This window comes from Chelonia mydas, chromosome 3 (genome assembly GCF_015237465.2).
Source record: "Chelonia mydas isolate rCheMyd1 chromosome 3, rCheMyd1.pri.v2, whole genome shotgun sequence".
In the NCBI taxonomy this organism is placed as follows: Eukaryota; Metazoa; Chordata; order Testudines; family Cheloniidae; genus Chelonia; species Chelonia mydas.
In genome coordinates this window covers 88,105,093-88,131,228 of record NC_057851.1, presented here as the reverse complement: position 1 = coordinate 88,131,228, position 26,136 = coordinate 88,105,093, and the positions used below count along the sequence as shown (strand labels likewise).

The window sequence follows — 26,136 nt, the reverse complement described above, 5'->3', positions numbered from 1 at the left end:
AGAATTGCCCCTGAAGGGCTTGAGTCTTGATTTCAGATAAATGTATTTTTAATAGCTGATTTTTTTTTTAACAAGGTAGTTGGTGGTGATGCAGCTGTAGCTCCTGCCCAGTGTCTAGCAGTCAGAGAATGCTTCCTAGTGTAAAAATGAAACACAACTTTCTCCTAAGCTACAGAACTGTAACAATACTTTCAGTATCCCATGTGATATGTCAGTACTGTATCATAGGAAGTGTTTGATATCTGATGAATAGAGCTGAGTTTAGTTTCTAATCCTTGTAATTTAGCTATCTTAATGTAAACTTTTCAGCAGGGGAAAGTATTCTGGCAGATTTTTACATTAGAATCACACTGCAATTTACAAATCTCTGCACCTTCTTTATGTGCATTCCTGAGATCTCTCATAACTTTGCTATCATTACACTCTAGTATTTTTTCCATAGCTCTGAGTTTTAGAGCTGAGGTGTTAGAGAAGTTCTTATTTCAAATTCTAACTATGTTCGAGAGGCACCAGTGCCAGTTAATGTTGGGGAGAGGAACAGAGATTCCACTTCAAGTACATGTTCTTAAATTTGTTTTATATTTGAAATTTTGAAACTTATGGCTATTGTCCATTTTGGTTTAAGCTGATGTAGTCATTCTGGTACAATCTGTCATTGTGAAAGCGCAGGGAAAACTCCTCATCCATCTTTTTGTGGGTACTTTTTTAAAAGTTACTGTGTTCTTTGAGGATATGCCAGATAGACCCATGTGACCTGGTTTGAGCAGCAACAGTTGATGATTGGGTACAGAACAGGGCTGAATGAAACTTGTTGCTTAAGATTTGTCTTCTCATAGCTCTTTTGCAAACAGACAATATCAGCGGTATAAACGCTGCTGAAAAAAACAGAGCAAAATTCATGAGGCTTTCTGTTTCCTGGTGACTGGAGAATCGTCAGTGAAATGTCCCAGGAACTCTTCTGATGATGGGAAAAGGGTTAAATCCTGATAGACTTTGAAGAAAAATTAAACTACTTTAAAAAGAAATTTTTTTGTCAAATTTTTAACATTTTATTGAAGAGGAATAATGGAAAAATTGTATAGACCCAAGATAAGTCTGAATACTCTTAAAGTTTAAGGTCTGTTGCTAACAGATTTTTAAGCCTTTATGATGTCTCAAACATTTAAAAAATATGTACACTGAAATTTTTTTTAATTCTTAAAGACACAGGGTTGTAAGGCAAATATTTTTATTTGGCATTAAATCGGGATTATGTCTTCGTGTGATGGGCTATGCATACGTCGTCTTGGGGCACATGACTGAACTGCTTGTATTTTTCTGTTTGTTTTTAAGATGTAACTTAGTTGGAATTATTCTTTTCTTGTCCGCGTGCAGGTTTTGAGTCCAATATTCTTTCTTCACTCCGAGCCGAACTTGCATAGGGAGAACAGAATATCAAAGTTGCAGTGGAGCAAGTGGACAGGAAAACAGAATCTTGCCCTCTGAGAGAGACCTTGTGTAAAAAAATCTTCTCATTACTGTGAAATCCTTAAATGCTCCCCTACCTCCACACCTCTGACAAATCTCCTATGATTAGGTGATCATATGCAGGCTACATAGAGGTTTATTGGCTTATTTTAAGACCCTTTATTGAACTGCAGATGGTCAGAATCTTTTAAAGTGCTTACTTCTCTATTTGGAAATTGCCTGATGTGAAGGGGGGAAAAAACACTTAAAAAGATATTTTTGTATTGAGATTTTCTGCTCTTTTGCTGTTAGAGTAATACTATGTGTTTAGCCAGATGTATTATAATTTGGTTATGAAAACAGATATTTGTGAAAGATGCCATGCATAGCTTTTTAGATCATACAAACATTATTTCACATTTTCTTCTCCAGAAAAAAGTGGTGGTTCATAATCTTACGAGTAATAGCCTTTCCCAAAATTTTTGGTTGTGCAAATCAGAAAAATAATAAGTGATAGTTAACCAGAAAATTCCTTTCTGGTTTAGCCATTTTGTGGTCATAGTAGGTAGCTGAGACATTAAAAATTAAAAAATAAATCCACCCCAATTCCTGGATGCACATAAAAAACCAGTCAGAAATGTATTCTTTTTTTGGGGGGGGGGGGGCGGAGAATAACCTGAGGGAAGAAACTACCTAAATAAAGTATTTGACTTCTTCCTAGACAGTAATGTATTCTTTGTTTTATAAGTTAGTTTAGTCTTCCCTGATGCTTAATTTTATGTTGAACGATGCTGCCTGGAACCTGGCAATTTAGTGAAGGAAGCAATAGGATTTCTTTTTGAAATTTTAGTTATAGTCAACCTGAGGTCTTAAGAGAAATCTATTTTGTTTTGTAAGTGAAGCTGTGATTACAAAGCAGCCCACCTACTTACCATTCTGCTGACAAGGATCCATTCTCTATTGCAGAAATCATACTCAGGGCCCAGTTCTATTTCCATTGAAACAATGGGAGCTTTGATGTTCACTTGAATGAAAATAGGACTGAGCCCTAATTTTGGCTCACAGTTTGCTTTCTCTTTGCTTAGTGAACATCCAGTACTCCAGCAAAGTGCAGATAGTCTTCTGTGTGTTTTTGTTTTGTTTTTTGTTTTTTTTTTCCCACTGGCAGAGTGGAGACGAGGAAATGTGAAGTATATTTGCTGACAGCTGTCTTTTGTTTGTTGCTTTTATAAATTCCAGATCCTTACATTTGTACCATCTTCCCCCTTATTCCGTGCACGTCCTTCAAGATTTATTTTTTCCCAGCAGCTATCTTTTTTTTTTTTCTTCTTTTTCTTCTTCCTCTTCTGGGTTTGAACAGACAGGGCGTAAAGAGGTTGCTAACATGCTAGGCAGCCCACGAAAGCTTGTAGACTGGATTCCTAACCAGGTGCACAAGGGGTTGCAGAAATTCTTCTCCCCCTGTTCCCCACTGCCTCTTCATGCCCCTGGAAAGAGTACATTCCCATTTGGAAGCAGAGGCTCTTCTCCCATTCCACCACCATTGCAGCAAGCAATAACTACCTAAAAGGGAACAGGGCAGAATGAAGGTGGAGCTCTGGCCCCAAATCCTGCTGCACGAGGACATGGCATAAATCCCTTTAAATATGTGTTGGACCTAGCACTGAGCGCCGAGAAGGAATTCTGGGTGAGTCACTCATTCTTCTTCGGGTCCTTGCTGTAGGCCACCTGTCTGTACCTCATCTGGCATATTCCATGCCTTAAATGCCACAATCAGGCTCAATATCTCAAATGAAAACACGTAGTAAATTTACACATTAGTGTAAGTTGCTCCCCAATATGTCTAAGGTGCATACTTCTAAACTGCATTATCCAAAATTAGCACAATTTCTCTCAACATCTGAGAAGGAAATTGTATGAGAAACTTTTATGTTTATTCACTTAAGTATTTATTTTTGATATTTCTACCCAAAATTATGCATGGCTCAACAGTCTAGCATTATCTTCTATGTCTGTAACGTCTAGATTGCTAAAGAGCTGGCCAGAGGACACGTTTTATGTAATGGCTCTTGCTGTGTAGAACAAATACACTTCCTTGTATTTGGGCTGCCACTGCTAAAACAGAGCACAATTTATTATTTTTGATATGGGCCCATGAATCATAAGCGTAAACATCCTGTGTATGTTTAGTGGATTATGGGAAACATGGATAGACTATTAATGGTACATCCTTTTTGCACCAGGTTCAGCCCATCACTATCAGAGGCTAAAAATAATTCGTATTTTCATATACAGAACGGTTCTTGTAGACTGACATTACGAGTTAGTTTGTTTTCAATTCAGAATAAGATTTTCAGCTTTCTTATTATCTCTTTCTTATTATTTTATTGCAGGATCACCCCAGAGATCCCAGTTAGTATTGTGGCCCTTTATGGAAGGTGCTGTACAAGCAGATACCCTTTAACCTTTTTAACTGGGTGAAAAAGGCATTTTAAAGTAGTGTTACTCTGAAAAGCAACACTGTAAAAGTGTTGCCTTCTTAAGCAACAGATGGGCTTCCTGTATGTAGTAAGAGTTCTCTCTGCTGATAGTGTCAAAAAAGGTTTTACTCTTGTTAGCATTGCAGAGCTAGCACAATGAGTGAGTGATCTGGATTCTGTTCCTCCTTGTGCATCATCGGTAGAGCTGTTTTTTCAGGGGACCTACAATTCGAAATTGGTTACTGTTGTGCAACCATATTCTCATCTGTTTGTTTTGCACAGGTGTGAGTGAAAGGTTGGTTTGGCCAGCAGAAACTTTTATTGTTAAAGATGAGTGTGAGGAAAAGAATCCAACTGGATTTGCAGTGTCCAGCTTGAATTTGTAGTACTGTCAATAAGAAAAAAAAATCTTTACTTGTAAACTGAGTATGTTTGATTGAGAAGTGATGGCATGCCTATGTCAAAAGTCAGTGATGTGAATACTTACAAAACAGGGCTTATTTCTGAATTCCCAAAGAGAACTCTGAGACAGATTTGACTGTGTGTAAGTGGGAGAGAGGGATTTTAAACTCCATTATTGATATGTATCAAAGCAATCGTTCGAAAAGCATCAGCTTTTACGGGCCATTAATAAGTACTGAATCTGTGCTACAGGAGAGATCTTATTATGCGTAAACTACTTCTGTTCTAACGTACATGAAACCCTAGAAATGAAAATTGGGGGTTTGAATTTTAATGGACAGTTAAAACTAACTTGTGAATTTGGCCAATCTTTAGATTCGAAGAGGTGGCAGGCATAATTATAACAGACACTAAAAGCATTATTAGTTCTGTGGCCTACAGTTGAGAATCAGAAGGCAGCTGGCTCAATGCCACAGCTGCAAGTAGTTCTGTTTTGGCAAGAGTCCTGGATTTTGAGCTTGTGAACTGGGTTCCCAGTGAGCATCCAGAACTTTTGTGCCTGGCAGGCTCCTCGCTCTCTGCTTCGCTCTTCCAGAGGTGGTCCTGGTGAGCCTTGCCAAACCAGTTGCTTATTCCTTTACCCAGCACAGCTGCTGGAAAGACTTAGGTGCTGATGGTTATTTTTTATGAGGGGAATGAAGTGGGAGAGAGAGCGCTGGGTTGTACTAACAGTGGTCGCTACACTTAGCGTTGGAGGAGAGGGAAGACAGCTGCCGATGCCGCTTTTGCAATCAGGAAGATGGAAGTGAGGAACAGAGTGACTGAGCTGCAGGATGGGGGAGCTGGGAGGCCATGGACACCTCATCAGTATCAGGGAAGCACGGGGGCAGCAGCAGAAGCAAAGGAGCCCTGAAAAGCGTTTGTGGAAGGAGGTAGAGAGGGGAAGGTGCAGAAGAATTTACTGACTTGCGTAAATGATATAAGAATTACTTTCAAAATGTCTCAATTTGCTGGAACAGTAGGGCCGAATCTGAACAGAATGGATGAATTCTTTCATCTTTCCAAGACATGTAAATTGCAAACCATGGAATTTACGTGTGTGTGTGTGTGTGTGTGTGTGTATGTGTGTATATGTATGTATAAAACCATAAGAGTGAGGCCCTGTTTGCACTGCATGGACACAAAAGCCCACCTTTCTATAGAGACCTACTTATGTGTGTAATTATGGGACTGAAATTTGGAAGGTCAGTTGCATGAATTGGGTATTTGCTTACTATTTTGCTGCTTTCCCTATACCTCAAATATCTAGCTTTTTTTGAATTGTCCCTGGAAAAATGTTTGACATGTTGACAGCTATATCCAGTGGTCATACAAGCACATGGATTTATGCTGATCCTTCAAAACTGGATCTAACATTTGGTTCTAATTCTAGCTTTCATTTCATAAGATTAATGCCGCTGTTTATGGTCTTTAGCTGGTTTCTTTCTATTCAGAAAAACATTGCATTTGCTGTCAGAATTAAATTAGAAGGTAAAGTTATGAAAAATGCTCAGTTACTGAATATTGAATTCAGGCTTACATCTTGGCTTTAATCAGAAAAGCTATGCTAAAAATCATGCTTCATTCTTCTGCTACTTATAGGGTTGCCACATGTCCGGTTTTCACTTGGACAGTCTGGGTTTCAGCTTGTGTATCCGGGTGTCACTTGACAAGCCTGGATGTCTGGTTTTTGTTTTTTTTTTTAATCTGTGGAAAAGATGGCAACCTTAAGGAGAAGGAAGGAGGCAGCGCAGCAGCAGCCTCTGCCTACGGGTCCAGGTTGCTTATGCGGCTTGCAGCGGTGCATGACTCTGTGCAGCCCACAGGTGGCAAGCAGGGTGGCCTTGGCTGTGCTGGTGAAGGTCCTGTGAGCGACTGGCAGGGCCTTAGGGGGAAGAGACTGAGCAGGGGCAAGGCCTCATTGAGTCCGGTTACCAGCCATTAGAAAGGTGGCAATCTTAGCTGATTAATTTTTTTTGTTTGTTTTGTTTTTTTGTTTAAACCAAGCAAACTGTATAATCAAACTATTTAATCTAGCCAAACCAGTGCATTTCTTCTCTGCATAAGGGAGCAACAGCAGAGATCCCTTGCAGGGAAGCTCTGCAGGGAGGCTCTGCAGCCTCCTGGTTATAACAGTAGATTTAAGGAGGAGAAGTGGGTATGTTTCCCACACTTGAGAGCATACCGAATAGATCCACAAATAGGCCCCATTCCTTTTAGTGAGTGCTGCAGAGGAAGACTCGCACACAGCCCTATTTTAACTAATTTGGCTCCATGCAGGCACACAGGTAGGCTTATGTAGTGCTTGCTACAGGATTAGGGCCATGGTATGGATCCATATGACCAAAACACTGCAAAAGATGGGTTGAGAAGGCTGTATTGTTCCAGCAGGAGCCTGAAGGGAGACAGCTCTGCAGGTATGTAGGGCCTGTGACGCCTTTTAGTCTTCAAGCTGCCTGCCTTTTACTGCACTGTTGCAGACCACTTTCATGCAGGGAAAGCATTCTTACTCTGCTCACATTATTCAAGATAGAATCTTATGTGGTCTGTGATGTTTAAAAAAAACAAACACAAACAAATCCTTTTGACGTGAACACAGAAGACATAAAAATGGAATTATGGAAAATAGTCAGCCCTGTGCATTTATCTCAGTAGAGATGCTAACGCTACTTTGGAAATAAATGACAAATTGCTGATTATTGGATCTGAAAAGTAATTCTTTAATTTTATCACAGAAGTAATAGATTGCAGATTACTAACTACTTCTAGAGTTCTTCTGCATGCAGCTTAGTCTGTAACTATACTGGGGACTTGAATGCTCTCAGGAAAGGAGTAACAATATTGATTAAAAATTAAGCGGATGAGCTAGGGAACATCTTTCATTACTTCTCAATTTGAAAGTGATGAATTTTTGGGAACTTTTGGGCCTATCATGAGCTCTTGCATGATTGTAGGGAGTTAAGAGTACCGGAACTTGCATGATCAGGCTCCCTATTGCTTTAAAAGGTAAATTGATAGCCTGGGTCTAAGTAATGGTCATCAGTTACTTAAACCCATTCTCTAGCCATACATTATTCATACGATATGTCAGCACTTCTGAATTCACTGATTTAAAAATGGGATCTCAAAAGGAGTCCAGTTAAGGAGCTGGAGGAAAGTGGAGTACTCTACCATAGATTGGTTTCAGAGTAGCAGCCGTGTTAGTCTGTCTCTAAGGTGCCACAAGTACTCCTTTTCTTTCTACCATAGATTAAAATTCCCAGGAGAAAAAGAAAGTTGTTGAAACTAAAGCAAAGACCAGAGAGTGCAGCCTGGTTACATGCTAGGTGATGCAGTTGTCTTCCGTGACTGCATGTCCTATTGATTTCTGGTTTGGAGACTGCAAGCGTTTAAGATTCTGTCACAGATGACTGCAATTAGTCATCTCTAATCTCTGTATAGATAAATCTCCCCATTGTATTTTCCACTGAATGCATCCGATGAAGTGAGCTGCAGCTCACGAAAGCTTATGCTCAAATACATTTGTTAGTCTCTAAGGTGCCACAATTACTCCTTTTCTTTTTGCGGATACAGAGTAACACAGCTGCTACTCTGAAACCTGCAATTAGAGGGAAAACAGGCTGGCTGGAAATTAAAAATTTCTTTGTAGCCCAGCCTGCTTATTTTGTTTTGGACTGGAGTTCGGAAAAGAAGCTTCTAATTTTTGTATTATACTTTCTTGGCAACAGTTAAAAGTATTCTACAGAATAGCACCATGACGTGCTTACTCCTTATCAAAGTTAAACTTATAGGGCTTTTGTTACACAGGAGACAGAACATAGGAAAGCAATTTGTGAGCAGGTATAATGTCACTCCTTGCATGACAAAAATCTAATACTAATCTTACTTATTAAAAAGGTATAAAATAGCGATAAGCGTATTGGGCTGGCCCTCTGTTCTTGAGGTAGTGCCCTACACTCACTGGTCCATGCAGATCAGTTTTTACTTTGTGATCCTGGTCTCTGTAGACTGGGAGGAGAGGGTAATGTATTCAGTTTCTAGTGGATGCAATGGAATAGCAATATCTTAGTGAGCAGGAGTGTGCACAGAGGTGACACTTCAGATGACTTATGGAGAATTGTTGACCAGTTCAGAAGAATGTTTGATAGTTACACTGGGGAAAATCCTTAAGTCCCATTAAGGATATAGAGGGCACTTGTGTGGTGAGAACTTAAAGTGCATGACTTAGATTATTTGTACTAACTATTAATGGTAAAAGGATGCTTGAAAATGAAGTCCAGTGATTGCTAATAAATACGATAATGCAATGTTGTGGTAGCTATGTTGATTCCAGGATATTAGAGAGACAAGCTGGGTGAGGTAATATCTTTTATTGGGCCAACTTCTGTTGGTGAGAGAAACAAGCTTTCAAGCCACACACAGCTTGAAAGAGAACAGAAGTTGGTCCAATAAAAGATATTACCTCACCTACCTTGTCAAGTAAAGTTACTCCAGTCTGAGTTACTCAGCATTGCCTGTCTTAATTATCTGGATATTTAATTAACAGCTGTGGTAACTTTTCCAAAATAGGATTATTTGTGCTCTACAGTAGATCACTAGGTCTTGTCCAGACTCATATTATATTTTGCTACAAGCTTAGTGATGGCCCTGAAAATTAAAGGTCATTGGTTTATTTACAAAATATTTTTGTTACTAGTGTATCCTTAGCACTATAGCTTAGTAACCTTAGTAAGATGATGCAGTTGGTTGATCTGAGTGAGAAAGTCTCAACAGTTGTATGTCCAAGTTCTTTATATGGAAGTTAATGGTGCTCCTAACTTGTCAGATCACCTAAGAGGAAACAGTTGTTGAGTTTGTAGTGTTAACAAGTGGAATTTTCTACTGTTGTTGCTGTCTTATCATGACATTGGGGTGTTTTTTGTTACTATACAACATTAACCTGAAAATAAACGCAATGGAATGAATTACCTAGTCCACTAAGTTTGCTTTGCAACCAGTAAGTGGCATAAAGCAGCCTTAGAGTGCAGAAGATAGCCAGTGGAGAATTCACCCTGTACAGAGTCACTCTCTGCTAGTTTAAAACTGGCAGAGGCAATCCTACCGCCTCTTACACCAGCCCCTGTCCTCCTATCCCTAGCAAAAGCCCCATTTCTATCTTGCTTCTGAGACCATGTTAATTTTCAGTCAAGACTGGTACTGTCTACTCCGAGCAAGTGTTCTGCAGAAAAGTAGTTAGACTAGACAGCACCTTTTGTCAGCATGCAGGAAATTATTTGAAAGAACATGTGAAACAAGTTAATATACAAGAATTCTAGCTCTCTGGAATTTAAAATTTCTACTTTTTTTTTATTATTTTTTTTCATATAAACTAATATTATTATTAGACTCCACAAGCACCGTTTTCTATTTGAAATTAACAACGGACTTGGTGGTATTTGACCAGATTCTGATACATGCATTTTCCAGTACAAAGCTTCAAAAAGCAAACCTGTAATTATTTTCAGATAGCAGCGTTTAGAATGGCAATTGGAAAAGGAGTGAATGCTTGCTTGTGAGTAAATGAACACAGAAAACAGGTAAGGCCCAGAGTTTGGCATACACATGGGTGATATTGCCCAAACAAGAAGGTAAACAAACTAGTCTTGTTGGCTCTTATTGCAGTGAGAATAAAGGAGGCGGGGTAAGGGAAGGAAATCAATTATCAGATTGAGCAAGGAAAGTTTAATAGTACATGAGATTATTTTCAAGTCTGTGTTGACCTGATCCTGTAGTCCTTAACTTGGGCCAAACTGCCATTGAAGACCATGGGAATTGTAAGTAAGGTCAATAGAAGCAGGTCCTGAGAAGGAACAAGCAGTTGTGACCCTCTTCAAAATCTGGAAACTTAGGCTATGTCTACATACAGACCTTATAGCGGCACAGCTGTACCACTGCAGCTGCGCCTCTGTAAGGGTCTCCCATGTAGGTGCTCTGTGCGAATGGGAGAGAGCTCTCCTGTCGGCATAAGCAAACAATCCCTCACAAGTGGGGGTGGCTATGTCGGCGGGAGAGAGTCTTCTGCTGACGTAGCACTATCCACACCAGTGCTTCTGTCAGTGAAACTTATGTCGGTCAGGGGTGTATGTTTTCACACCCATGACCGACAAGTTTTACCGACAAAAGTGGTAGTGTAGACATAGCCGTAGTCTTTGTGTGGAAAAACACCACAAATTTGTTCTTTTGGTTCGTGTTACTGTTAGGGGGAAAAACACTCATGAATAAAGCACAGAATAGCGCTTTTTATGGTGCTCATTTGCATTATTTATAAACGTTTGCAATCTATTGTCTAATCTAGCTTCCAGATAACTCATTAATGTGGTGATTGATGGCTTCTGTAGGACTGGATGGTCCTTGTTCCTGTAATGTGGGCAGAATATTCAACATTCTTTTACCATGTCACCTCCTCTAATCTTCACATTCTATGAAACCTACTTACATACCAACTCTGCAGATTAGCTGGCAGATTCACTGTTTGTTCCTATTGTTTAGTTAGAATTGGAGTCAAGATGACTTGTGTGGTCCATTCAAACAGGTTAATTGTACACTGTGGAACTTAGAAGTCCATAATCTATGTGGGACAGTTGACTACATAATTTCATTTCCATAATGATGCTGCAAAGCAGGAAGTAGCAGGACTATCATGTACCATGGCCAAAAGAGGATTACAGATGTCAAATAATTTATCTAGAACTGCTGCTGGGATTCCAAAGGTGATGAAGACACCTTACAGGTGGAAGGATGCAAGAAATAGTCCCAATAATATTTAAAAAACAAAACTTTAACATTCCTAAAATAGGTTTTCAACAATAGTGATGTGTATAGAATACATGGACACTACTTTTTTAACATTAATATTGCAATAGAGCCTAAATGCCTCAACCAGATCAGAGCCTGGTTGTGCTGGGCCCTGTGCAAACACACATTAAATGACAGACTGGGCCTTGGCATGAAGGTTTTCACAGCATTTGTTTGAGATGATCTGCATAACTTTCAATCCTGGCTCACTACCCATGAATAATATGAGCATCCCAAACCTGTGCTAGTGAAACACTTCCAGGATGCACACCAATATGTATTGCCTAATATTGTGTGTCCATGCTACAGAAATTGTTAATATCGTAATGTTTTTTAAGTTAACTAACTGACTAGATTTTAAATTGGATTTACATATTGATGTAATACCTCCTGTATTTGTTTGCTTTGCCCTCTGCAGAAAATTGTACAAACTATCAGCAGTTTGGTGCTTATAACTCTGTGCATTTAACAATAACAGAAAATGTGGAAACAGCAGAAGTGCTAAATGACTTTTTTGTTTCAATTTTCACCAAAAAGTTTAGTAGCAGTTAGACATCTAACTTAATGAATGCCAGTGAAAACGAGGCAGGATCAGAGGCTAAAATAGGGAAAGAGCAAGTTAAAAATTACTTAGACAAGTTACAGAGTAGCAGCTGTGTTAGTCTGTATCCGCGAAAGTACTTGTGGCACCTTAGGGACTAACAAATTTATTACAGCATAAGCTTTCGTGGGCTATGCCTCACTTCATCGGATGCACAGAATGGAACATATAGTAAGAAGATAACTTAAGTTTTTTATCTATATCTATATCTATATCTATATCTATATATATATTCACACACACAAATATACGTACAGATAACTTAACTTTATATATATATCTTCTTACTATGTGTTCCATTCTATGCATCCAGTGAAGTGAGATGTAGCCCATGAAAGCTTATGCTCTAATAAATTTGTTTGCCTCTAAGGTGCCACAAGTACTCCTGTTCTTTTAGACAGGTTAGGTGTCTTCAAGTCACCAGGGCCTGATTAAATACATCCTAGAATCAGGGTTGGCATTAGGGGTGGGTCATCCAGGGGGACCACCCAGGGCGCTGTGGTCAAGGGGGGTGCCATCTGGCAGTGTAGAGTCAGAAACTACTCCCGGTTGGCAGGGGAGTGCTGCAAAATCAGAGGTGTTGCATGGTAGGGGTGTCCAGGTTTCTCCCTGCTTCCTCCTGGCTGAGGAATGATGGGGAGTGGGGGAAGTGATGACTCATACTGCTCGCCCGTGCTCCCCGAGGGGTCTATAAGAGGGGAAGTGAAGAGCAATGTCAGGCGCTCCCTGAATCCAGGTCACTTTCCCCACCTGTGCTGTGAGGCTAGCATCAGGAGCTGCTGCTATCCTGCTCTCCCCTTATGCAAAATGATAAGGACAAACTGGAGAAATGGTCTGAAGTATATAGGATGAAATTCAATAAGGACAAATACAAAGTATTCCACTTATGGAGGAACAATCAGCTGCACGCATACAAAATGGAAAATGACTGCCTAGGAAGGAGTACTGCAGAAAGGGATCTGGGGGGGTCATAGTGGACCACAAGCTAAATGAGTCAACAGTGTAATACTGTTGCAAAAAAAGCAGCCATCGTTCTGGGGTTTATTAGCAGGAGTGTTGTAAACAAGATACAAGAAGTAATTCTTCCTCTCTGCTCCATGCTGATTAGGCCTCAACTGGAGTATTGTGTCCAGTTCTGGGTGCCGTGTTTCAGGAAGGATGTGGACAAATTGGAGAGAATCCAGAGAAGAGCGACAAAAATGATTAAAGGTCTAGAAAACATTACTATGGGGGAAGAATGAAAAAATTGGGTTTGTTTAATCTGGAAGAGAGAAGACTGAGAGGGGACATAACAGTTTTCAAGTACGTAAAAGGTTGTTACAAGGAGGAGGGAGAAAAATTGTTCTCTTTAACCTCTGAGGATAGGACAAGAAACAATAGGCTTAAATTGCAGCAAGGGTGGTTTAGGTTGGACATTAGGAAAAGCTTCCGAACTGTCAGAGTGGTTAAGCCCTGGAATAAATTGATTGGGGAGGTTGTGGAATCTCTCCAAATGGAGATTTTGAAGAGCAGGTTAGACAAAACCTGTCAGGGATTGTCTAGATAATACTTAATCCTGCCATGGGTGCAGGGGACTGGACTAGAAGACCTCTCAAGGTCCCTTTCAGCTCTGTGATTCTATCTATATATGTAATGTTTGGCATAATTTTTATGTAATTTACTTATGAGTAAAAACAAAAGTAGATAAAACACCATGGTAAAAATGTTAACTATATATCTATTTTTAAAAAGAATATTTTGTATGTTCAATATTCAGATTTCTCACCAGACAAGTTTTGTGTTTTTACACCTGCCCTATATTTCCTGGCTGGGATGATTTAACTGGGACTTGGTCCTGCTTCGAGCAGGGGGTTGGACTAGATGACCTTCTGAGGTCCCTTCCATCCCTGATATTCTATGATTCTATGATTTCACCATTTCAGTTATGCTATTTTCTGTCAATTTAAAGTGAGGTTAATTTCTCAGAATTTAGAAGGATTTTATAGAATGTGAAGCACATTGCTTCAATTTATCAAGAGTCATTTGTGTCCTTCTCTCTTCTGCCCTTAAGCTGAAGTGTATCAGGAGCCCATTACCTCCTCTGTTTCCTGAGCAATGATGTAAAGCTCTTTCTCTGGCTTCTAAAATTGCTATCCTGTGCTAAGTTTCAGATTTCACCCTTGTAGCTTGGATGTGGGCCGAATGCCATTACAATTGCTGTGTTAGGGGTTTGCTGCTACTCTTAGGTAACACAAGAAAATACATTAGAGACTGCATTGCGCAAAATGGCTCTTTTTTTCCCTGTGGTGCAAGAATTCTTCTAATTATTAATGTCACTAGAACAGAATGAACATCATTTTTTTTTAACTAATCATAGCAAGGTGACTGTCTAAAATGTTTCTGTACTGGTGACCAGAGGGTTTGACTTCATTTTAGAACTAGAATTTAGGTTGTGGGTCTGTATCTTCTTTTCTCCCACACATATATTGTGCATTGAACAGTTCATGTTCATTGTGTGATTCTTTTTTAGTGAAATTTTATTTCTAATTTTGGGAAAATACTGTGCTTGTAGAAACAGATTTTTGAGGTGTTCCTTGGTGGGATGTTGAGCAGAAAAGAAATTTTGTTATGTATTTTTGGGTAGCATAAACTACTTGGAATAAGGTGCTTGGATACCATGGTGCTGAGTAAGGCAACGATTGTCACAGAGATCACGGAATCCGTGACTTCCTGAGATCTCTGTGATATTGGGGGGTGGGGGGGAGGGGCCCTGCGACTGACTGGCTGCCGCTGCCGATAGGAATCCCTGAGCTGCCCGAGTGCCGCTGCTGGCAGGCCCCCTCTCCGACCCCCCATCCGCAGCTCTGAGCAGCAGGATTCCAGAGCTGCTTAGCTGCCACTGGGGGGGGGGTGGACTCCTACAGCTCCCAGCCACAGTGGGGACCTTGAGCTGCCCAGCCACCGCTGCTGGCAGGGGTGCCCCCCCTCCGCAGCTCTCCAGTCGCCGACCATGTCAATGTTGTTTAAAGATTGTGAGTAGTTTGAAACAGTCTTAAGGCTGCTCAGAAGACATAGGATATAATCCTGCTCTCAATGAAAGCTGGGAGCTTTGGACTTGACTTCAGTGGAAGAAATATCAGACCTTTACATTGGTCTCTGAGTTCATTGGCACAGCTCTTTTCTAAATGGCTATCCATTTTATTCCGACATAGTCTAGAACTGAAATCATATTAGCCTTTCTGTGTTTATCGTTAATGCAGTGCCTGTTTAGTCTTCACTTCTCCTTTCCTTGTAGTAGACTTTTTGATTTTTCCAGGCAGATTTCAGACAATCTGCTCTTTTGGGGACAGAAGTTTGTGCTGGCCTTTCCTGTAATTGGGAGTGTCAATATCCGAGCATGTCTAACTAATTGACTTACAGATACAAACAGGTAGCTAGATGTCTAACTACTACTATTAATGCAGAAAAATTGATGCAGCCACAACTATTTGCAGGTGAAAAACTGCCTGCAAAAGTGGAAGAAATCCTTGAAAATCAAGCTCTATAGATTGCTTACACGTCTGAATTTTTCCGATTGTAGTAAATATGCAAGTCTTTAGCAAGCTTTCTACAAATGTTTTATCACAAGATTATTTTTGAAGGTGAAGGGTAGAAAAGGAAGCAGCCATGGCACCTGAGCCCTCTCCAGATTGTAAATCCCATCAACTTAAGTGGGAGGAGGATTTAGCCGTAAGAATAGCACGAGCATTAAGGCCACTAAATCTTTCCATTGGTATGAGCGTTTTATTTGTATTTGTTGAAGCAATTGGCTGACCTTTCCTGGAAAAGCTTAGTTCAGCCTTCAGTTTTTCTAACAGGATCATAGAAATTTTGAGTCCATTCTCTTAATGGAAGTCTCCTAGACAAGAGGATGTACTGCATGTTAAACTGATACTGCCTTAATATTGTATTGTAGATCCACAGCAAAGAGAAAACCACTGTAGACCAATAACGGAATGCTGAAAACACACATGGATCATGGGTCTAGTCATCATATTTGCATTTTTTACCCCCCAGAACAAACCAAAACTCTAGGCAGGGCTTGAGGTGTGAGTATAAAAACTGATAGTGCCTGCCTGCCTCCGTGTTGCTAATTTGTAAACCATTGAAGAGTTTTAGCATTATTTTTAAGGAATACTGTGCTGTGGAAATGACGACTCTTGCAGCAAAAGAGCAATTTTAAAATGTTTTTGTAGGTTTTTTTATTAGCCATCTTAGAAATTGGAATTGAGAGAGAGAGAGAGAGAGAGAGAGAGTGTGTGTGTGTGTGTGTTTTCCCATCTCCCATTTTGAACTTGTTAAATAGTAGATCTGTGGTCCATTTCCTCCAGTGCCCTGTCTCCAACGGCGGCCAGCACTAGATGCTTCAGAGGAAGATGCAAGAACCCTCACAGGGAGCAAATGTGGAGTAATCTTTTATAGATTAATAGATTTGTTTGGCCATAAGCTTTACCCACAAAAGCTTATGACCAAATGAATCTGTTAGTCTTAAAGATGCCACTGGGCTCCTTGTTGTTTTTGTGGATACAAACTAACACGGCTACCCCTCTGATACTTTTAGAGATTGTAATAAAGATTGTCTTCAATCCTGAAACATAAGAAAAGAAACCCTCTCTCCCTTCCCATACCTTTTAATTATCATTAACTATTATTGCTTGGGATGTACTTGTTATCCATATAATTGTCACTTCCCTCTTTTTGAATCTTGATGGTAAGTTTTTGGTCCCGACATCATCCTGTGATAACAAATTCCACAGACTAATTTTGTATTGTGTGAAAAATGTTTCCTTTTTATCAATTTTTGAGTTTATCAACTTTAAATTTCATTGAATCTCTCTCTCTTGTTCTTGTGATATGAGACAGAGAGAACTGATGCTCCTGGTCTTCTAGACCATCCGCTATTTTATATACTTTTATCATGTCCCCTCTTATTTGAAGGGTAAACAATCCTCTTCTCTTTAATCTCTCATCATATGAGAGGTTTTTCCATCCCAATAGTCTCTTTAAATCCTCTGTGCCTTCTAAAATGCAGTTTCTTTGGAAAATCAATGTTTCATTTGCTTTTGAGGTATTTTCAGATCTTAATATTTCTTATTGGTGCCTTGCTCCATACTCTTTTATGGGTCTCCCCCACTTAACTGAGACCAGTCAGACTACAGTTGAGGCAAGATTACTTGGTTTGGTTAGAAATATTAGGGATGAATTTTTCCTTCGTGTTTCTATAATTATTACTGTTTGTAGACTTTGGGGTTGGTCCCAGAAGATGGCTGCACATTCAGTGAATGAATTTCAAGAGTTGCTGGTAAAAGTAATCACAGTATTAATTTTTAGGCAGCTTTCCAAGTAAACAAGATAGGCATTGCAAAATAAAATTGTTCATGGGATTAGAGGATGCTGCTGTTCTTTTTGTGTCTTTGGTTTAAGAATATATACTTCTTTACATTTTAAGGGTACCCCTAAAATTGCTTCCTAATGTACATTATAGCTCAGGCCATGTTGTGCTTTCTTTAAAATTGCCAACCATGCCTGGGAAGAATTTGTTCTACTATAAACATGTGTGTTCCTCTCTAGAATGGCTCATCAGGATATAGGATTTCGTGCTATCTTCCCTTTGGCTAAAGCTGGGTATATGGTCAATCGCAGAACCCACACTTCATTATCATACAGAAAAGAGAGTTTGTTGCATAAATAAACTGGGCAATTTTTTCATCAGTTACCTCTTTTTATAATCTACTGGTTCTTATTACAAACTTATCTATGGTTGTTTCTGGATGATGGAAATTTTTTTTCCTTTTTGCTACAGGTGATATTACTGTGGCTATCTGACATACATGATGTGACTGAAACACTCTAATTGGCAGATAACTCTGAAACTGTGGAAAATGATGGTGATCTTGAAGGTGGATAGTCTTCAGAATCCTGTATGTTAAGGATGGATTCTCCTAAACAAAATATGTCAATGAAGTTATTTAATTATTATTACCGTACTGCTCATTTAGTATTACTCATTGCATTCACGGACACTCAGTACTACTTTAAAGGTGAAATTGTAAAAGGAAGATCTGCCAGTTTCAGCTATTTATTTTTTATCACAACTGCATCTAAAATGATAGTACCATAGAGTAACAACTATATTTTTTGCTCAAATATGAGAATTCAAGAATAGTCCAGAAGGAAGACAGGCAGTCCTTAAGAAAGAAGTATGAAATAAAAAAGTTTACCCATCTGAAGATCCTGCATGTTCAGACATGTTCCTTTCATCGTCTTCAAGGCAGCTTCCTCCTGAGAAGGAAACTTACCATGATGTTGTTTCATCGGGCTAGCAGGCCTTGCATTTCTTTGTTGCACTGTTTGCATTTTGCATACATGTCTTACCCAAAGGTTGAGGAACTTCATTAAAATATTCCCAAACTGGGTCTTTTTTATGACTTGCTGCCATTATAGATTTCCCTTCTAGTGAGAGAATGGTATGGTAGATCTCAAATCAATGAAAGCTACACTCAGAAAGATCTCAAGACTTCTGGAATATGCTGCTCAAACAGTTTCAGTTTTGTTTCTACTACCTGTCACTCTCTTGACATGTTTATCTCCAGACTTCTTCTCCTTGTCTAGATTTATTCTGCCTCCAACAATCTTCTGTTCATTGAACTTGTTGAAACTTTTCACTTTTAGAGAGACGTAAGGGATTGACTCTGTGTACACCGATTTGCAGAGGAACAATAGGATTGAGGTCTGTTATTTCTCACCTCTATATATTTATTTATTTAAAAACATTTTTGCTGTTAACAAGCATGTTCTCTCTGGAGAGACATATCCACAGTTTGAGAACTGCAAAACTAAGCATCTCTGATGGTATCTTCTGGACTGAGCACTGAGTCCCACTGGGTAGATCGAAAGATTAGCCTAAATAATCTATACAGAAGCTCCTGGAACCCCATAAGATTGGGTCCCTAATCCATGAACCAATGGAACTCATTTACAAAACTTTTCTTTAACATTACATGAATATATTGTCTCATACTATAGAATTAGAATGTATAGTCCCTATTTCATGATGATATAACTTTGAGCTATAATGTATCTAAATTAAAACTATCTTTAGATAGGTTTTTTCCCTCAAAAAGAATTTATAAAAAAAATCTGATTTAAATACGATTTTTTTTTAACCATTGATTTTTATCCACCCTGCAGGCAGATAAATCTATGATCTTTTGGAAAGGTCTAGTGCTCAACAGACCATCTACATACTTTTCTTCCTCAGCATTTCATTATTGCCAGAATCCTATTATTCACTTCCCAAATGCACACAATCTTTCTGCAGGTAACACTAAAGAATTGCTAGCTTCTCATATGACTTCAGTTAAGTAGGGTCAGACTGCAGTGACTGATTGTCTGCCATATTAAGGTTTCAGATAATACCATTTTAGAATATTTGTTCATTTTTGTTTGTTTTATAGCTATATTTGTGCCCTCAATAAGAGACTATGCCCTAACATCTACCTATAATGTCACATGCAGAAATGTGCATTTCTTATGGAAAACTGCAGTGAATCATTGTGTAATTCATGGAAGCAAAGCCACCCAAATGGGTCTTGAAGCTTTGGATGAGATGAATGATAGCACATGGGAATATTTTTAGCAAATCACCATGCGAAACACAGCATGTATAGATGGGGGTAAATGCATTTTCTGGGGGGGGGGGTGTGTGTGTGGGGGGGAAATGTTAGCCTCCTATTTACTCCTTGGTATCTTTCTCCTGTTCACATATTTGTACTATCTTCCCTGTTGCCCTTTTCCCTTGGAATGGTTACCAAGGGAAAAGGGAAGCATGGGTGTGTCATTCTTCCCTAGCCACTTCTTCTCACTCTCGGTTAATTGTAACACTAAAAGCGGGGAGCAGATCATTGTTGGGAAGGGGTGAGGGTGCCTTCTCAGGCTTCACCTCACTTTTAATACATTTATGTTCTGTTCTATATAGATTTTGATACAATGCTTATCACCGTAGTATCTGAGCGCCTTCCAGTATTGCATCAAGCAACATGCCAACGCATCTTTCACATGTTGTTTGTTCTCCCATTCCTGGTTATATGACTTCTCCTTAGAGTATTGCTTTTTTAATTTTTTGAGATAAAGGGACACTGTTAATCTAAAAATCACCTATCTTTCTGAAAGTTGTATATCTACTGTTTAAAAATAATCCTCAAAATTACTGGAACAGAAGGAGATTAGGAGTGGGGAGGGAGTTATCATTTGTCTCTGTTTTTTCTGTATTTCTTTCTGCTTCCGATAGGATTTTGTGTGTAGTAATTTTTACTGTTTTTCTTGTTGTTGGTCATTTGCACCACACTCCTGCATTGATCTTGTGGGTGCTCCGAACTCTGCAGGAGTTTGTATATCAGTTAACTATTGGAGCACCAACACTGATGCTGAAACTGAAGAGGCAGTAGGCAAGGGAGTGAATAGAGAGAACGAGGGGAGGAGAAAGTGTGAACAAGTGTCTCTTGTGGCACGGTATCACTCTTGGGTTGATCCAAAAGACCCTTATAAACCAAAGAAGGGAACAGGACAAAAGGGTGCTTGGTCACAAAATTTACTTTTAAAAAATTAGTCATTTTAAAAAAAATCAAGTTGACAACATTCCTTAGTGTGTTGCTGTACCGGAATTACACTTAACTAATTCTTAGTGTGGATGTTTGGTTTTTTTTGACGGGAAAACCAGAAAAAGAAAAAGTAACACACTGATCTATAAATAGTGTTCACAGTGTACTAGTGAGATCAATTTACCCATCGATGGTGTAGCTTTATTTAAACATGTTTTTTAATTTACTTGCTGAAATACATTTTAAGATATACATAAGGTTATGTTTAAACTAGACTTATCGTGTGCGTATGAGCTGGATGAACAGATCAGAGCAGCAGCCCTGCTTTCACTTCAAACGGCCATCACATAGTTAGACTCAGAGGTTATTTATAACTTGTTTCCACTGACTGCGCGATAAGTGAAACTTACTTTTGGACTTGCTTGATATTTTCTTTGGTTTCTCTTTGATCAGGTACAGGGATATGAAATTTTTTCTACGACTGTAAAGAAAGAGATGGTATAGTATCTATCCTCTCTCACAATGTGCAATGGATGCTTTTTAAAATAATTCTGCCATTCATGTCCCTGATTAAAACCTCCCTTTTAGATAAACAGCTGGATAAATCCAATTAATAAGAAAAACACAATACAATTATGATGGATTCCCTGGGGTGCAACCTGGAATTGGGGTACTACTTTGTCCACTGGCTTTCCAGCCTGGACTCCCTTTCACACTGTGGTGTTGTGACAGGCTACAAACCACTCCATGTACTGCACTTACACAACCATCCACAGGCAGGGATACAGCCAGTTGAGTTACATGAATGCTTCTCCTAGCCAATCATGAACTAGCAACACAGAGGCTTCAGCCAGTTTTCCCGGCCTAGGACCTCAGGGCTGTACCATCTTGCCCTGGACAGAAGCCTGACCAGTGTAAGTTTATTACCCAGTCCACCCCTCCCTTAATGTGGAGAGGACTTGCACCAGCCCTTGTAACCAGAGCAGATTTCCCAAGCACTTCAGCCAAAATGCACTGTTTTAGATAAAATATAAAACAGATTTATTAGCTACAGAAAAATAGATTTTAAATGATTATAAATAATAAGCATGCAGATCAAAGTTGGTTACCTAGAAATAAAAATTGCGATCTGAGTTCTATAAACAAAACAGGATTTAAATCAAGAAGTTTCCCCCGGATAGATAATACAGGCAGGTTACAGATCTTCACTACACAGGCTGGGACTCTACTTCAGATTGGGACCACCTCCCCGGTTCAGTCTTTGTTCTCCAGATGTGTTTCAAGGTGTAGAGTTGTGTGGGAGTGAGGGCCAGTGATGATGTCACTTCCTCTCTTTTATAGTTTTTTTTTTTCCAGCTTGCTCGAAAGATCCTTTGCTATGATTGTGACTCAAGCAGTCTCCATTGTCCATGTGCTATCTCTGTGAAGTCTCCATTGTATACAGTTCCTGGGATAGTCCTTGGGAGCGTGGATTCATTTAATGGGCCATCAGCAGCATCTGGCTGCTCCATTGTTGTACCTGAAAGGCTGGTTGTGGGTGTTCCCAACCTCACAACATATTTCAGTAACACACACATAGCAAAACATGGTAACTCCACATACAATGACAGCAGATGCAATCAAACATTAAAATCCTGTAAACAGATCAAGACTTTTAAAATGATACCTGTCATAAATATAGAGGGAAGGGTAAACACCTTTAAAATCCCTCCTGGCCAGAGGAAAAACCCTTTCACTTGTAAAGGATTAAGAAGCTAGGATAACCTCGCTGGCACCTGACCACAATGACCAATGAGGAGACAAGATACTTTCAAAGCTGGAGAGAGGGGAGAAACAAAGGGTCTGGGTCTGTCTGTGTGATGCTTTTGCTGGGGACAGAACAGGAATGGAATCTTAGAACTTAGTAAGTAATCTAGCTAGATATGCGTTAGATTCTGTTTGTTTAAATGGCTGAGAAAATAAGCTGTGCTGAATGGAATGGATATTCCTGTCTGTCTCTCTTAAGGTTTTGCCTAGAGGGATTCTCTGTGTTTTGAATCTGATTACCCTGTAAGGTATTTACCATCCTGATTTTACAGAGGTGATTCTTTTTACTTTTTACTTCTATAAAAATTCTTCTTTTAAGAACCTGATTGATTTTTCATTGTTCTTAAGATCCAAGGGTTTGGGTCTGTGTTCACCTATGCAAATTGGTGAGGATTTTTATCAAGCCTTCCCCAGGAAGCGGGGTGTAAGGTTTTGGTGAGGATTTTGGGGGGAAACGAACTTTCCCAATAATAAATACCGGTTAGACGTTCGGTGGTGGCAGCGAAAGTCCGAGGGCAAAAGGTAAAATAGTCTGTACCTTGGGGAAGTTTTAACCTAAGCTGGTAAAAGTAAGCTTAGGAGGTTTTCATGCAGGTCCCCACATCTGTACCCTAGAGTTCAGAGTGGGGAAGGAACCTTGAAAATACCTCACAAGGCAGACTTTGTACACAACATATCATAATTATATGGCAGTGGTGAACATGGGGGTTTCAGGGTACTGCTTTGAAGCACAGCATGCCACACACACCCTCCTTTAGTTTAGAATCATAGAATATCAGGGTTGGAAGGGACCTCAGGAGGTCATCTAGTCCAACCCCCTGCTCAAAGCAGGACCAATCCCCAATTAAATCATCCCAGCCAGGGCTTTGTCAAGCCTGACCTTAAAAACTTCTAAGGAAGGAGATTCTACCACCTCCCTAGGTAACGCATTCCAGTATTTCACCACCCTCCTAGTGAAAAAGTTTTTCCTAATATCCAAGCTAAACCTCCCCCTCTGCAACTTGAGACCATTACTCCTTGTCCTGTCCTCTTCTACCACTGAGAATAGTCTAGAACCATCCTCTCTGGAACCACCTCTCAGGTAGTTGAAAGCAGCTATCAAATCCCCCCTCATTCTTCTCTTCTGCAGATTAAACAATCCCAGTTACCTCAGCCCTCATAAGTCATGTGTTCCAGACCCCTAATCATTTTTGTTGCCCTTTGCTGGACTCTCTCCAATTTATCCACATCCTTCTTGTAGTGTGGGGCCCAGAACTGGACACAGTACTCCAGATGAGGCCTCACCAATGTCGAATAGAGGGGAACGATCACGTCCCTCGATCTGCTCGCTATGCCCCTACTTATACATCCCAAAATGCCATTGGCCTTCTTGGCAACAAGGGCACACTGCTGACTCATATCCAGCTTCTCGTCAACTGTCACCCCTAGGTCCTTTTCCGCAGAACTGCTGCCTAGCCATTCGGTCCCTAGTCTGTAGCGGTGCATTGGATTCTTCCGTCCTAAGTGCAGGACCCTGCACTTATCCTTATTGAACCTCATCAGATTTCTTTTGGCCCAATCCTCCAATTTGTCTAGGTCCCTCTGTATCCTATCCCTGCCCTTCAGCGTATCTACCACTCCTCCTAGTTTAGTATCATCTGCAAATTTGCTGAGAGTGCAATCCACACCATCCTCCAGATCATTTATGAAGATATTGAACAAAACCGGCCCGAGGACCGACCCCTGGGGCACTCCACTTGACACCGGCTGCCAGCTAGACATGGAGCCATTGATCACTACCCGTTGAGCCCGACAATCTAGCCAACTTTCTACCCACCTTATAGTGCATTCATCCAGCCCATACTTCTTTAACTTGCTGACAAGAATACTGTGGGAGACCGTGTCAAAAGCTTTGCTAAGGTCAAGAAACAATACATCCACTGCTTTCCCTTCATCCAGAGAACCAGTAATCTCATCATAGAAGGCGATTAGATTAGTCAGGCATGACCTTCCCTTGGTGAATCCATGCTGAGGCATATTTTGCACAAAACAGATCAGAATTATATGACAGTGGTGAATATGGGGGTGCCAGGGTGCTGCCTTGAAGCACAGTTTACCACAATAGTCTCTTAATTTTCCAAATACTGAATTCTACATAGCTATTTTTACTTTCCTCTGAATAGCCTACCTTTGTGGAGCAGGCATTCTGGAGTACATCTATTTGTTCAAGTGCTTCCTGATGTCGATTCCATTCTAGGTGTGTGCGTGGCCATGTGTACGGTTGTCAGATATTTTTGCCTTGGCAGTATCTGTACGGTTGGCTGCGGTACTCTCTTGAGTGCCACGCTCATGTGCTGGTACATTAGGTGCTGCTGACCCTACGCCCTCTCAGTTCCTTCTTACTGCCCGTGACGATTGGTTGGAGCACCTCATCTTGCATTGCAAGAACATTCGTGGTTCTTTACAGCCCATTGTCTATCTTCATTGTATATAGTTTTAGGTACTTAGCCATTAAGTTAAATGTTAGGTAGTTTGGTAGTTAGTCTCGGCTGGGACTTCACCCTGGAGTGGGGCATGCCCCGTTCTCCTGGCTTCAAACCATGCTTGTCATGCAATGGGCCAATGCCTATTAGCGACCCCCATGACAACTGCTTGAAGTGCTTAGGGGAGTCCCATAGAAAGTACAAGTACAGAATCTGTAAAAGCTTTCGCCCTAGAACCCAGAAGGAGCGGGATATCCATTTGAGGGCCCATGTCATGGAGGCTGCACTTTGTCCTGCGTCAGAGCCCCCGAACGCATCACCGGCACTGGGCTCTGCCCAGCACTGATCCCCCTCGCTAGTGCCTAAGAAGCTGCAAAAGAAGAAGAGCACCCTGGCACCAGAGGGAAAAGGGGCTTTGGGTAAAGGACCTATGTCAGGCCATGTGCCCGCTCTGGGGCTTCATGGGGGTACTGCTGTGTTCGGACCACCCAGCCAGACCAGGGATCCAACTCCCGGGAGTGGCAGGGGACTCGGTCTTCTCCTAGCGCCTTTGTTGCCCGAAGCAGCGCTGGCAGCTAAGGAACAAGCAGGCTGACTGTCACAGCAGTCGCCACGCCAGGCACCAGACTCAGCTAAGACCCCAGCACCTAAGGACGAGCCAGTCATGGGACTGCCCCATAGGGCAGTGAAGCACCCTCCATCCCCAGACCGCAGGCATTGATCCCCATCTCCAGAGCCTAGGACCCTGGCACCGTACCCTCGGTCTTTGGTCAGAAGGCCCAGATCCATGACATTGTGCTCCCTCCTCTCCCCCATGGGGCATGGGACACCGGAGTCAAGGCACTGGTCCCTGTATCCTTGGTACAGGTGAGCTTCCCACCAAAGATTGCCACGGCGCAGGTCACCTTTGCCTAGATGGTCTCCCAGACATAGGTTCCCACTGGGGCGGGATCACTCCCCATCACAACACCGGTCTTCACCTCCCCCTTATCACCCCCTGGCCAGGCACCGATCCTTGCCCTCCTCTCACTGATCGCTGCCCTGGGTCAATCAGCAAACTCAGGCCTCAGTGGCCCCGCCTTGGTTGCTGGTAGGGCAATGGTCTGAGTCGGAGCGGGAGTTCAGCCCCTCACCAAAGAGGGGTGAATTAATGCTGACTTGTGAGACCGGTGTGGCATCTGCAGCAGTGTGGCAGCACAGACAGGTGGCCCGCTCAATGGCCATATCAGATCCCGTGGTGCGTGCCCGTAATGTCAGTCCCATATTCCCACCAGTCTTCCACGGCCGCCTCAGAAAAGCCTCCTCCGGGACCAGAGTTGGAACACTGCACTGAATATGATGTGGGGGCATCGCAGCAGGCTCCAACACCTAAGGAGCCATCCCCGGAGAAGGAAGGGGAACTTGCCCCTCCCCCGGCAGTGCAATCATCGTCGTCATTGTCTCCAGAT

The 26,136-nt window shown here is 41.0% G+C and overlaps 1 protein-coding gene across 5 annotated transcripts in view; it reads left to right on the top strand.

Moving 5' to 3' along the window:
- Window positions 1-26,136, top strand: part of CEP85L (centrosomal protein 85 like) — a 315,053-nt gene that overhangs the window by 100,119 nt on the left and 188,798 nt on the right. The window contains exon 1 of one of the 5 annotated variants that reach the window (XM_043542847.1): window positions 15,783-15,802. The exons of the other annotated variants lie outside the window; for them this stretch is intronic. Coding sequence (XP_043398782.1) covers window positions 15,799-15,802 — 4 coding nt within the window. The 5' untranslated portion in view covers window positions 15,783-15,798. Of the gene's footprint in view, window positions 1-15,782; window positions 15,803-26,136 lie in introns of those variants that run through there. 5 annotated transcript variants of the gene reach the window in all.